At 39.9% G+C, this 14,595-nt stretch overlaps 1 protein-coding gene across 3 annotated transcripts in view; it reads right to left on the bottom strand.

The window, feature by feature from the left end:
* The window catches only part of PDSS2 (decaprenyl diphosphate synthase subunit 2), a 259,683-nt gene that overhangs the window by 67,605 nt on the left and 177,483 nt on the right, over positions 1-14,595 (bottom strand). For all 3 annotated transcript variants that reach the window (XM_059176957.1, XM_059176958.1, XM_059176956.1), the window contains exon 4: positions 10,829-10,903. In XM_059176957.1, the coding sequence (XP_059032940.1) occupies positions 10,829-10,903 (75 nt within the window). The remainder of the gene's footprint in view (positions 1-10,828; positions 10,904-14,595) is intronic.

The raw sequence follows: 14,595 nt of genomic DNA, 5'->3' as shown, positions 1-14,595 counted from the left end.
TAGGGCTAAAAAAAGAGAATGATAAAAGGATCAAATAATCAAAACATAAGGATCCTAAAGGTTAATGAGCCTAAAGCAGGGCTTTGAAATACATGATGGAAAAACTGATAGAACTATGGGGAGAAATAAAACAAATCCACAATTATAATCAGAGACTTTAACATCCTTCTCTTAGTAGCAGACAGAATGAGCTGAATGAAAACCATTTCAGACATAAAAGACTTTAATGACACTATGAACCAATCTGACTTAATTGATATTTACATAGCACTCCATAAACAACATCAGAATACATATTCTTTTTAAGTGAACATTTACCAAGATAGATCATATCTGGGTCATAAAACAACTCTGAATACATTTAAAATAATTTAAACCAGGGGTGCCTGGGTGTCTCAGTGGGTTAAAGCCTCTGCTTTCGGCTCAGGTCATGATCCCAGGGTCCTGGGATCAAGCCCTGCATCGGGCTCTCTGTTCAGCAGGAGGCCTGCTTCTCTTCCTCTCTTTCTCTGCCTGCCTCTCTGCCTACTTGGGATCTCTGTCAAATAAATAAATAAAATCTTAAAAAAAACACAAAACTTAAAAAAAACCCAATTTAAACCATATAAAATATGTTCCCTAACCACAATGGTATTATAAATCAATAACAGAAAGACATCTGGAAAAATCTCCAAACACTTCAGAAACTAAATAACAAGGTTTCAAATAATATAAGAGTCAAAAAAAAAAAAAAAAAAGTCAAAAAGAGAAATTAGTAAATAGTTTGAACTGAATGAAAATTTAAAAACAACATAATGAAAATTTGTGGGATGTTACTAAAGTAGCACTCAGAGAGAAATTTATTGCTTGAATGTCACAATAGAAAAGAAAACAGGTCTTGGGACACCTGGGTGGTTTAGTCGGTTAGGCCTCTGCCTTCAGCTTTGGTCATAATCACAGGGTCCCAGGATTGAGCCTCACATTGGGCTCTCTGTTCAGCAGGGAGCCTGCTTCTCCCTTTCCCTCTGCCTGCTGCTCTGCCTGCTTGTGCTCTCTCTCTCTGTCTAATAAATAAATAAATAATCTAAATTAAAAAAGGGTGGGGAGAAAGAAGACAGGTCTCAAATAAATGATTTCAGTTTAAAAAACTTAAAAAAAAAAAGAGGAAATAAAACTAAAGTAATCAAAAGAAAGAGTATAAAAAGGAGTAAAAGACAGAAAGTCAGTGAAACCAAAAGCTGGTTCTTCGAAATCAATAATATTATTAAGCCTCTTGGGGCAGGGAATTAACAGTACCAGAAATGAGAGGAGTGACATCACTACAAATTCTCCATATATGAAAAAGATGATGTGGGGATATTATTAAAAACTTTATGCGGGCATCTGGGTGGCTCAGTGGATTAGGCCTCTGCCTTTGGCTCAGGTCATGATCTCAGAGTCCTGGGATCAAGCCCTGCATCAGGCTCTCTGCTTGGTGGGGAGCCTGCTTTGCCCTCTCTCTGTGCCTGCCTCTCTACCTACTGTGATCTCTCTCTGTCAAATAAATAAATAAAATCTTAAAAAAACACCAACTTTATGTTAATAAATCTGACAACTTACGTGCAATCAACAGTTTCTCCATAACTACCAAGGTTCACTCAAGAAGAAACACATAACCCTAAATAGTCCAACAGTTTTTAAAGCATTAAATTTGTAATTTAAAAACAAACAAACACACCAACTCTCCCACAAAGAAGGTCTGATGGCTTCACTAATGCATTCTATGAAACAATAAAGGAAGAAATAACACTAATTCTAAAAAAAAATTTTTCAAAAAAAAAATCAAAAAGGATTTGGCCATCTGGGTGGCTCAGTCAGTTTGGAGCCTGACTGTTGGTTTTGACTCAGGTCACGATCTCAGTTATGGGATTGAGCCCCACATAGGGCTCCACAATCAGCATGGAGGCTGCTTGTCTCTCTCTCTTTGCTCCTCCCCAATAAGTGCAAAGGAGGAAATATTTCCCAATTTATTACTGATGCAAAGATTAACAAAATTTTAGCACGTCATATTCAACAATATAGGAAAAGGAGACCGCATCAGGATCACATGAGGTTTACTCCAGGAATGCAAGGCTGGTTTAACATTGGGTAATCAATCAACTAACTCACCATATTAATACATTAAAAGAGACAACCGAAAACAAAAGAATATGATCCCCTCAATAGATGTAGGCAAAAAACTGTCAAAATCAACATTAATTCCTGATAAGAACTCCCAGGAAATTAGGACTACAAGGGAACTTCTTTACTAATCAAGAGCCTCTATAAACAAAACCAAAAGCCTACAGCTAACATCACACTTAATGGTGAAATACTAATGTCTTCCTCCTAAAATCAGAAGGAGCAGGGCAAGAATATCCATTCTCAGTAGTTCAATATTGTGTTGAGACAATCAGCTGTTGGGTCTGAGATTTTGCTTTACCTTACATACAAACTAATGAGTTAGCCTGTTTTAGGGAGGCTAACAGAAGACACAAGACTCCTGGATCAAAGACAACAGACTATTATTCATGGTACAACAAGAAACAGATGCATCAGCATATTTGTGTTGGTTACTCTTGGTCCGAAGTCCTGAAGGGGCAACAGTGTGGGCTCAGATGGAAGCCATGCTTCAGTGGATTTGCATTACAGCTAAAAAAATAGTTAATGAGTTTTGGGGATTATTGCTTTTGTACCAAGCCATAAGCAAGCCTGTTTGGAGTAATGATATGTTTATTATCTTGATTGTGATGATATTTTCACTGGTGCACACATGTATCAAAATACATCAGACTGTGCACTTTGTTTTTAGTTTATTGTACATCAATAAATCTGTATCATTAATTTAACAACTATTTTTGGGTTACTACTAATGTGTTCGGTACTGTTTTGGTATTGGGGATACAATGGTAAACAAAAACCCACCTCCTATAAAGCTTATATACTTGTTGGAGAAACCATAAGGAAGATATCAAATGGTTAGAACTGTGATTAATAAGGTAAAGGCATTAAGTAGGGTGGCTATTTTGGATTGGGTGGGAGGCTCGTTTCTGAAAATTATGATATTGGTGTAGAGATATGAATATAAAAAGGGGCCAACTATGTTACAGTGGAGGAAGAATACCCCTAGCCCTTATTATTTTAGTTTTCCTCTAATCTCCTGCAAATCATCATAAAGACCACTGATGAGTTAGTTTTCCCAAAGGTTAATTTGATTATGTAATTCTTTTGTTTAAAAATCTTTAATCCCTCTCTTATCTCAAGTACTAAATCTGGATTTAGCTCTAAATCTGGCATTGCAAGTCTTCAAGCATGTGGCAAAAGCTACCTTTCCAGTATTCTTATGACTCCTTTATTCTAATATGGATGAAACTCTGATCTTAAATATGCCTCTCAACTTTTGATCATGTGGTTTCCTCTGCCTGGAATGCCATCCTTCCCCATCAACAGATATCCTTCCCATCCTTAAATGTCCACCTCATGGATCACATTCTCCTTGATGTCTTTTCTGGTTTCCACAATCAAAGTGACTTTTTTTTTTTTAATTTATTTATTTATTTGACAGAGAAATCACAAGTAGATGGAGAGGCAGACAGAGAGAGAGAGAGAGAGGGAAGCAGGCTCCCTGCTGAGCAGAGAGCCCGATGCGGGACTCGATCCCAGGACTCTGAGATCATGACCTGAGCCGAAGGCAGCGGCTTAACCCACTGAGCCACCCAGGCGCCCCTCAAAGTGACTTTTTGTTCACATCTTCCTCCTGTTGTGTTTTTCAATGGTCAAAACTCATCTTTTTACTGTATTTTAGAAGATGGCATTGGGCTTTGCAGGTAGGAGCTATTCTATACCTTCCTGGTGGACTGAATTATCTTATTTTTATATTTTACTTGAAAGCTGCTAAGGGATTAAAGGAAGATAAGCATAAAAAATACATGGAGAGTTTTCTTTTTTTTTTTTTTTTTTTTTTTTTTTTAAGATTTTATTTATTTATTTAACAGACAGAGATCACAAGTAGGCAGAGAGGCAGGCAGAGAGAGAGGAGGAAGCAGGCTCCCTGCCGAGCAGAGAGCCCGATGCGGGACTCGATCCCAGGTCCCTGGGATCATGACCTGAGCCGAAGGCAGCGGCTTAACCCACTGAGCCACCCAGGCGCCCACATGGAGAGTTTTCTTTCCTACTTCTCTCTCTCTCTCTTTTTTAATAAATTTATTTTTCTAAAAGAGATAGAGAGAACACAAGCAGGAGGGGCACAGGGAGAGGGAGAGAGAGAATCCCAAGCAGACTCCATGCTGAGTGTGGAGCCCGATGCAGGGGCTCAATCTCACAACCTTGAGATCATGACCTGAGCTGAAACCAAGAGTTGGCTGCTCAACCGACCGTGCCATGTAGGTGCCCCTTTCCTCCTTCTCTTAAGAGAATAATCTACTAAAAATATATGTTTGGGAAAAAATAGAATGATCATTGTAATTTTAGTGACTCGGTTAAAACCAGTTCAAGAGACCTGGATCCTCTTTAAAACCCTCTCACTTTCCTGAGACTAGAGCCAAGCCAACATGAGCAGTCCTAAAGATGGGAAACAGGTGTGCTGTTCCCCCTTTCAACACCAACATGAGTTGATTTGATTCTCAAAGAAGGAATAGGAGTGGGTGGGATATAAATAAGGAATCAGAAAAAGAGTGTGTAGTGGGCTCTAAGACCACCCCAGGGTTTGACGCCTCACAGGTTAGGAGGACTCATAGGACTCAACATAGAGTCAAATTCATGGTTGATTACAGCAAAAGGATACAAAGCAAAACCAGGAAAGGGAAAAATGTGCATGAGGTGAAGTCCACAGGAAGCTGGGTGTAACTTTCCAAGAATCCTCTGTCAGTGGAGTCACACAGGATGTGAGTGACTCCTCCAAGAATTAGTGCATGTGATAACATATATGGAATGCTGTCTACTGGGGAAATTCATTGGAGACTGAGTGCCTGGTTTTTCTGCAGGGGTTGGTCACTCCCTGTCTAGCATATATCAAAATTCCAGACTCCCAGAAGGAAAGCAGGTATTCAAATTAAACCACAAGGGGGGTGCCTGGGGGCTCAGTGGTTAAGCGTCTCCCTTTGGCTCAGTCATGATCCTGGAGCCCCAGGATTGAGCCCTCTCTGTCCAGCGGTAAGCCTGCTTCTCCTTCTCCCATTCACCCTGCTTGTGTTCCCTCTTGCTCTCTACCTCTGTGTCAAGTAAATAAAGAAAATCTTAAATAAATAAATAAATAGATGAATGAATGAATATTGAAAACAAAACAGAACAAAACAAACCACAATGTTTGCACAAAGTTTGGGCACAGTGAGCCTCATTTACAGTTAGATAATGGTAGAGACCCTCCTAAAATCCAAGCACCCAGATGCCAGCCAAGTGTCAACCTTATAAGAAGGTTTTCCTTTTTTTTTTTATTTTGCGGGGGTCAGGGAGCAAAGGGAGATGGAGGAAGATAATCTGAAGCAGGCTCCCCCACTGAGCACAAGCCAGACACGGGGTTCCTTCACACGACCCTGGGATCATGAGCTGAGCTAAAATCAAGTCAGATGCTTAACTGATTGAGCCACCCTGGCACCCCTGATAAGCAGGCTTTTCTATGGACAGCAAACTTTTTCTGGATAGGAGTACTTTGAAAATATTCTTACTTTTGATTAAAAAAAAATCTCACTTTCAGGTTTTGTTTTTTTTTTTTTAGCAAACAGTGTGAAATAGAGCAGAGCAATGTACAATAAGTTCATTACAGTATTGTTTAAATTCATAAAAAAAAAAGAAAATGGGGGAAGTATCTAAAAATTGTGGAACTGTTCACTAAATTATAGTATAGTAGTAGGGAGAAATATTAAATAGCCATTAAAATTAAGAGGTGCCTAAGTGGCTCAGTGGGTTTAGCCCCTGACTTTGGCTCAGGTCATGACCTCAGGGTCCTGGGATCGAGCCCCACGTTGGGCTCTCTGCTCAGCAGGGAGCCTGCTTCCTTCTCTTGCTGTCTGCCTCTCTGCCTGCTTGTGATCTCTCTCTCTGTGTGTCAAATAAATAAATAAAATCTTAAAAAAAAAATTTAGGGGCACCTGGGTGGCATAGTCACTAAGCGTCTACCTTTGGCCTGGGTCCTGGTCCTAGGGTCCTGGAATCAAGCCGCGCATCGGGCTCCCTGCTCGGCTGGAAGCCTGCTTTTCCCTCTCCCACTCCCCCTGCTTGTGTTCTGTCTCTCGCTATGCCTCTCTCTGCCAAATAAACAAAATCTTTTTAAAAAAATTAAGTTTAAAGACTTTTAGTTTATATTTAGTTTATTTTTTAAAGATTTATTTATTTGATAGAGAGAGATCACAAGCAGGCAGAGAGGCAAGCAGAGAGAGGAGGAAGAAGGCTCCCTGCTGAGCAGAGAGCCCGATGTGGGGCTCGATCCCAGGACCCTGAGATCACGACCTGAGCCAAAGGCAGCGGCTTAACCCACTGAGCCACCCAGGCGCCCCTTATTTTTAGTTTTTTTTTTTTTTTCTAAGATTTTGTTTATTTATTTGACAGAGAGAAATCACAAGTAGACAGAGAAGCAGGCAGAGAGAGAGAGGGAAGCAGGCTCCCTGCTGAGCAGAGAGCCCCATGCGGGACTCGATCGCAGGACCCTGAGATCATGACCTGAGCCGAAGGCAGCGGCTTAACCCACTGAGCCACCCAGGCGCCCCTTATTTTTAGTTTTTAAAGACTTAGTCAGAGAGACAGCACAAGCAGAGGGAGAGGCAGGCAGAGGGAGAGGGAGGGAGCAGGCCAATGTGGGACTCAATTCCCAGACCCTGGGATCATGACCTGAGCTGAAGGCTGACACTTAACCTACTGAGCCACGCAGGCACCCTAATTTCGAAGACTTTTTTTTTTTTTAACTCTTTTTTTTTTTTTTTTAAGATTTTATTTATTTATTTGACAGAGAGAAATCACAAGTAGGCAGAGAGGCAGGCAGAGAGAGAGAGAGAGGAGGAAGCAGGCTCCCTGCTGAGCAGAGAGCCCGATGCGGGACTCGATCCCAGGACCCTGAGATCATGACCTGAGCCGAAGGCAGCGGCTTAACCACTGAGCCACCCAGGCGCCCTCGAAGACTTTTAATAACCAATCCTGAGAAATAAATCAGGACAAAAGCTTTTCAGAATAACTCTAAAATGAGAGAAATACAGAATGAAATCTAAAGGAAATACACTTAAGTGTAATCATGATTCATTTCTGGGGAATGGTTTATGTAAAATAATTTTTATTTTCCCCTTGACCTTTCTCTGTGCTTCCAATTTTTATTGAACAAACATGCAGTTACTCTTCTAATTAGAAACAAGGTATAAGATAATTATGTTAAAAAGAGTTTAGATACAAAGGTCTGTGGATTCAATACCAATTTTGCTAAAATGTAAAATACTTAGTGTGTACAGTGAGTAACATGAATACAATGTACAAGGCAGAACTTGACTGAGGAACTCCTGGGATGGTAAACAACCATTGCTTTTAAAATGCAATTTTTCTATTTAATCTGCTTTTTCTCAATTAGCTAACAACAACAAAAACAGGTAGAAAGAGAGGAAAATTATGAACACCGAAGAAAGCACATGGTTCATTTTCATTATAAGGAAAAAATGGCTCACACGCTAGCAAACAGAAAAATAAAAATGTTATTTTTCAATGGCTACAACAAAGGATGAATTTCTAGAATTACTTCAAATGTTTACAAGATCACAATTTGCCTATGATCTGTCAAGTATTACTAACACAAGTCACCTCCAATTCCCATAGTTTGAAGGAGGATTAGGAAATTGCAAAGTCCTTCTGGAGAAGGTGGTTTTGAACGTTCTGCTGTAATTCCCCTCCATTTGCTTTGAATGCATCTACTCTGGTCACAGAGATACGACTCCACAGAAAGCTATTTTTGTACTACCCAGGTTCTCCATCACTGCATTAAGTAGCCATATAGAAAACAGACTGCTATTGTATTCTCTTCTCCCTAGGGAGATGAAATGGTTTGCAGCTGATTTTCAATCACAAAGCAATTCTTTTGTGTACTGAATTGGCCCACGGCTACGGAGGTTGTGCCACTCACTTCCCACATGACCTCCACTTGTGGCTGCTTCCCAGTCGTGCCAGAACATGAAAACCTTGAAGGCACTTCATGTGGGGCAGTGCGCTCTCTGCTTCTGAAGTGATTCCTGGGCCAAGTCCGAAAACCCAAATTCCAAACAGCCATTGCAATGGCCAGCACACTTAAGAGGAGGGGGATAAAAGCCAGAATTTTTCTGGTTAGTAAGGGAAATGTGGTTAACCTAAATTGGACCTGGGGTACAAATGGAGGCATCGAGAAGCTCTCCCACAGCTTTGGTTCAACTATGCACTCTGCTTCCGTTATATTAAAGACACACACACACACACACAAAACCAAAAAGGCTCCTTAAATGGTTTGGCTATATTCAGAAATGTAATTGCTTAAAGAAGGTCTCTAGTGCTTGAAAGGACTGTGTTTGAGAAGATGGCAGGGAAAGAGGGCAGATGAACAAAGCATCGCTACACAGTCTTTTGAAGAAAACTAGCTAATCAAAGTCAGCAATTAGTGCTTGCTAAATGGCCGTGAGCACATGATCAACGATCCTTCAAAGACTTTTGTTGCTTCCTCTTTTCTCTTTCCCAGGAAGAAACAGATTATATGTGGGACTTGGGAGTCAAAAAACCTGGGTTCAGATCATGTCACTGTGAAATGTGCATCAACAAATAGTTTCCAGACACACTGCTTTCCTGCCATCCGTCATCCCTGAATTTCAGGTTTTTCCTCTGTAAAATGGGCACACGGACACATGTTATCCTTTCCATGGGTGAATGTACAGAAAGAGAGCATAAGCACACCGTAAAGTACTATCTAAGCATTTATCATTGTTGCCATGAGGTCTGCCTGACATATAGGAAGTACTTAACAAATGTTCACAAAATTATTAACAAATTAGGCTAATTATAGTGGACAAAGTAAGAGTGAATAAATAATAAATCAAGAACCCTAAAACCAGTAACAGCACTTTTGCTTACAAATTAAGATACTTGGGGCGCCTGGGTGGCTCAGTGGGTTAAAGCCTCTGCCTTAGGCTCAGGTCATGATCCTAGGGTCCTGGGATTGAGCCCCACATCGGGCTCTCTGCTCGGCGGGGAGCCTGCTTCCTCCCTCTCTCTCTCTCTGCCTGCCTCTCTGCCTACTTGTGATCTCTGTCTGTCAAATAAATAAATAAAATCTTTAATAAAAAATAATTAAGATACTTAACTGTAACTATTACTCTCTTCCATGGAACGAAGTTCAACATCTTGGAACCATCCCAGGGGAGACCAATGCCTCAACCACCAGAAGAGGTCACTATAGTCATCCCACATGATGAGATCTCAGGTATGGCAGAAGGACACTAACAAATGGGGTTTCGTTAAGGTAAAGAGGCAAAAAATGAGAGGTGAAGAGCCTGAGCTCTGGAGTTCAAATCTCAGCTAAGAAGTGGTCCGACTGTGAGCCAAGTATTTAAGCTTCTCTAAACCTCAGTTTTCACATATGTAAAATGGGGAAGCAGCAGTGTCCACTAGCTGGCTTTCTGTAAAGGTTAAATGAAGAAACACAGATGAATGACTTACCACAGTGTTACGTGCTCAGCTATCATCATCTTCATTATACTATGTACAAGGCAACTTCCTACAAGGGAACTAGACCGAGAATCCTCCTTTTTACAATCTGCTATGTACCCTCAGCAATGGTAGTGAAGTACGCTATGTTTTTGAAAAATGCAGCAAAGGGGGTCCCACTGTGGTCCTACATACTGACAGGCCCCCACATAGCACTAGGCTGCTTAGGTGAACCTAGATATGCCTACTGGGAGCTATGGTTCCTTGAACCAAATGTTAGCAGATGTTCGAGGTATAATTCTTCATATTTTACTTACCATTCTCCGAACCATCCGGAGTCCCTGGGTTATACGTCTACATTTCTTAGCCAAGTTGTTCATGCTCTATGTTTCATTTCCAGTAAAATCTGTCTTTCTTTTTTCAAATGGAAATGTCAAAAACCCTAAGATGTGCATACGTGCATATTTTCTCTAATCTGCAGTGAGAGAAATCTTGCTAATACAGACGCTAAAGAAGTTAGAATAATGAAACACTAAGATAGGAATCCTGTGTAACAGTATATACCATGGTAAATGATGGTGGTGGTCAATGAGGCAATTGCTTCACATTCAATATCCTACTGAAATGAAATAACTGCATTTTAAAGAAATAAAACCTAACCCATAAGATGTCCTGTTAAATGAGTCAAAAAACCTTAATTCTAGATCTATATAATTAATCAAAATGATTCAACTGCACAACTATCCTACCTCTTATCACTGAGAATTTAATAACGCAGTAAATTCTGGATCTTGCCCCCCAAAAGTCATCTTCTTCACACCATGTCCCCTCTTCAGGGACATGGAAGGCCCCTTCCTCTGAGGGACAGGCTGGGCCCAGGCACCTCAGCACAAGCTGCTTCTCCAGCCTGCCTGGTGACGGTGCTACCTGCCAGCCAGCAGCGTCCTGGAGTCTACTGGGCTGCTGTAGATTGAACAGACTGTGAATCCAGCCAGAGGATAAGAGGTTGTTTTAATTGGCTAAATCTGCTATGTACTAAGCGTATGGCCATGAATTTGTAGCCAAAACACTAATCTAAAAAAAAATGTCATGTACAATTTAAACACAAAACAAGAATGACATTTTCACTCATCAATTCTAGTTTTGCCACAAGGGTTTTTAGCTTAACATTTTATAATGAATACCAAATCCTTACCTTTGCTGAAGTAGAATTTTCATGATATACCCCTTGTACCAAGTCCATAAGAGCACTTGCTATAAGTTCCACAACCTAAAAGACAATAAAAAACATTAAAAGAAACAATTATACAATTTTTGCCCCCGTTTCTACCTCAAGAGCCTTAGTAGCAAGACAGTATTTGTGCCTGATGGAAAAAATGGGGTTATATACAAAAATCCTGGCAAATGGCACTGCCCACCTGGATATTAAGAGTGGTGATCCAATTTTTTTTTCAGGCATAATTCAAAAAAAAAAAAGATCTTACAAGCATAACATTGAACTAATATACATGAAAATCCAGTAATAGCCATTTTGAACCTAAGCTTAAATTTTAGATAGCTAATGAAATCTTAACACGATTTATTTTCTGTATGTTTATTTCTGTCAGGTGGATTCTTTTTCAGTATCTTCATTCTGGGAGCCATTACAATGCTAATTTTCACACTTAATACAGAAAGAAAAGCAAAAGCAAAAGAATGGTTAACCTTTCAAATATGTTCATTCTGTTGTCCTTAAAATGCACTGTGGATATATTTGGTGTTGGGCCCCTGGGTCAAATGTACCATAAACACTGAAAATTTTCACAGAACTGCGATAGTGAAATCATATTCATCAAACCTGTATTATTTCCAAGGCTCAGGCTATTAAAAAAAAATCAAGCAAAATCAGAAGCTTTGAACTTGTTCCAGAATGTAAAACAAGCAGAAAGCAGTCTCTTTGGAACTCTGTATAATTTAGAGTTGTTTGCATAAACCATCTTAATTCAGGAGAATAAAATAGTGGTATTTACTCTAATGTTCAATGCAGCCATTTCAAACAGATTTTCCTCAAAGCTGCCCCAACCGCTTCTTACGAAGTCTTAATATCTTGTATATTTAGCTTCCTATATTATGCAGTTCCCGTATCTGATTCCCACTCTCTGCTTCCTAAAATTTAGCTCAGTTCTGATTGAATTAAAGGATTTTGTTTCAGCTTTTATCATTCTTGTAATTGAAGATATTATTAACCCAAAGGAGACAGACCCAAACAACAAGATACTTTAATCTCAGGTAACCTAGATTTAAAAAACATTTTCTTAGAGGCAAATTATATTAATTTGTGGAAAAACTTTTTTTAACAAATTTTAACACATGGATATTTATCTCCAAATTTATATTTACATTCATACTGTTTAACAGAGACAAGGCTGCTGATAGGGAAATTCTGCTGATTAAAGGCATTTTTTTCCCTAGCTCTGCAGATGGGTTAATTTGTAAGACCTATACAAAGTCTTTTTTTTTTTTTTTTTAATCACATTGCCCTTTAGGTAACCAAATACTTAAGAAATATTGTAGCAATATGAGCTGCAGAGGAACTAGAAGGACAATGATCCTACAGTGTTACCAGATGTGTTGAGTTATTTAAGTGGGGAAGAAAGAAAATGAATGGATTTTTCCCCCCAAAGGTATCAGATAAGCCCTATTCCCAAATCCAGGAGGATAGAGTATCGCCAATAGGTCTATGAAAAGATTGTAACTAAATGCCCAGCATCAGATTGGATTACAGTTTATACAAGCAACATCCCAAGATCCCCCTGATGGCTGGACACGTAACACAGATCAATCACTCACTAAGAAATGTTATGGTTTTGAAATAGTTTGAGCTCTGAGACCAGCACTGGTAAAGTGAAGAGCAACTTGTAAAGAGAAAGTCCAATGCTCAGTGTCAAGATGATGGCATGAACTTTTAACAATGACTCTGGATAACTAGACTATGCCTTTACTTCCTTGAAATTCCAGACCAGGCAGAAGCAACAGGAACATTTTATTCTCTCACTTTTTCTCTTTAATGTAATTAGCAAATATAGGCAGACCTGCACTTACAAGTTCACCATTTATAAACAACCCATATTTCCAAATGAGACTTACTTATTTGAGCAGAACACACCTCGAAAGTGCCAATGTCGAGCACTGAGAAAAAAGTTTTGGAGTTCCCTGGTTAACAAGTGTTGGAAGGTAAGTGATTATGAAAAGCAGGAATAGCCTAGGGGAGTTGAGTGTTTCCCAGGCATGGGTGACTTACTCAGTGCACATGTAAATCTCTTTCCATTGCCTGAAATGTTGACTTTACTTTTAAAATTATACCAGAGATGTGTTTATCATTCTCCTTTAAAACTGTAATATTTCTAGAAAGACCACAAGACTACCAGCTACACATACTTTAACAAGACCACTTAATGATCTGAATGTTTTTCAATATATGGCTAACTAACATAGGCATTCACCTGTTTTGGTACCTGATGTACTTAAAAGTAAGAAAGAACCTGCATTTTTTTTTTTTAAGGATTTTTATTTATTTATTTGACAGAAAGCGAAGTAGGCAGAGCGGTAGGGAGAGGGAGCGGGAGAAGCAGGCTCCCCCAGTGAGCGGAGAGCCCAATGCAGGGCTTGATCCCAAGATCCTGGGATCATGACCTGAGCCAAAGGCAGAGGCTTATTGACTGAGCCACCTAGGTGCCCCCAAAAACACCTGCCTAATGTTTTCCCTCAGCTTCTTGTGGAGTGATTTGTTCCAGCAACCACAAATGATAGCAAGGATGGTAGCAGCCAGAGAACCCAGAAGCTTAACTGCCAGATCTCCTGGGTCTAAGAGGCCAAGCCCCCAACTTCTTGGTGCTCTAGATAAGATTCAAGAACTTCTGTTCCTTAGGCTCAGGGGGGACATGCAAATTCATCCTTCCTTCCTTCCTTTCTTGGATTTTATTTATTCCATTACAATAGATAGAGGGAGAGAGAGAGAGAGAGAGAGAGTGACCATGAGCAGGGGGGAGAGAGAAAAGGAGAGGGAGAATTAGACTCTCCATTGAGCTGGGAGACTGACTCGCGGCTCAAGCCTAGGACCGAGAGATCATAACCTGAGCTGAAGGCGGATGCTTAACCATTTGAGCCACCCACGTGTCCTACAAATATTTTCTACTCCAAAAAGAAGATAGACTAAAAGCGCATTGACGTTGGCCACTCTTGGGAGCCCAACAAATTAGAGGACTATAATGAAACAGAGCAGGCATTAGGAGCCAGAGGATCGAGACTCTACTGCAAGGCCTACTACTAATTCCATTGTGAGATCTGGGGCAAACCAATTAATTTCTCTGAGTTTGGGGTTTTCCCAACTATAAAATGAGGGAAGTTGCAAACTATAACTCTTTAAGGTCCCTTCCAATTCTGATTCAGAGCTTCTAGAAATACAAATCTTAGTATTTATAATTAGGCATGTAAATTTGAAAACTGCTTTTTTGTAAACTTTGATGAGTCATCTTTGCTTAGATTATTTTTAGCTGTTCTCTTCACATGGACCTTTCTCTGTATCTGAACTCTGATTACTTTCTTTGTCAAAGTGTTTGCACCCAGTCGCCCTTGGTTTCAATACCTAGAAGCATAATGATACATAATGGAAACAATTTCCATTTTCTGAACCATTCCCTTTTTTAAACCATTATAACTGGTAGTCCACCCTACCAGCTGACAAAAATGTCCTCCGTGGGTTAATGAAAGGTCAACACTGCTGAATTCTGGGTCTTGAATGGCTCTAATGCTGGGGAAGAATCCACACTGCTGGATTCAGAATGATATCAGGTTCAAGTGCAAAGTTGAGTCAAACTAATGGCTCCACTTGGATGCATCGCTTCCTCTCTAGGAGTGAATGTGGAGGATATGTAGAAGAGAATCTGTCACCATTAATGTTATGAAGTTTACTTTAGCTGTCTA

The sequence above is a fragment of the Mustela lutreola genome, chromosome 6 (genome assembly GCF_030435805.1).
Source record: "Mustela lutreola isolate mMusLut2 chromosome 6, mMusLut2.pri, whole genome shotgun sequence".
NCBI classification, from domain to species: domain Eukaryota; kingdom Metazoa; phylum Chordata; class Mammalia; order Carnivora; family Mustelidae; genus Mustela; species Mustela lutreola.
Note: the sequence above shows the minus strand (reverse complement) of the source record. Positions and strands in the feature narration are given on the sequence as shown.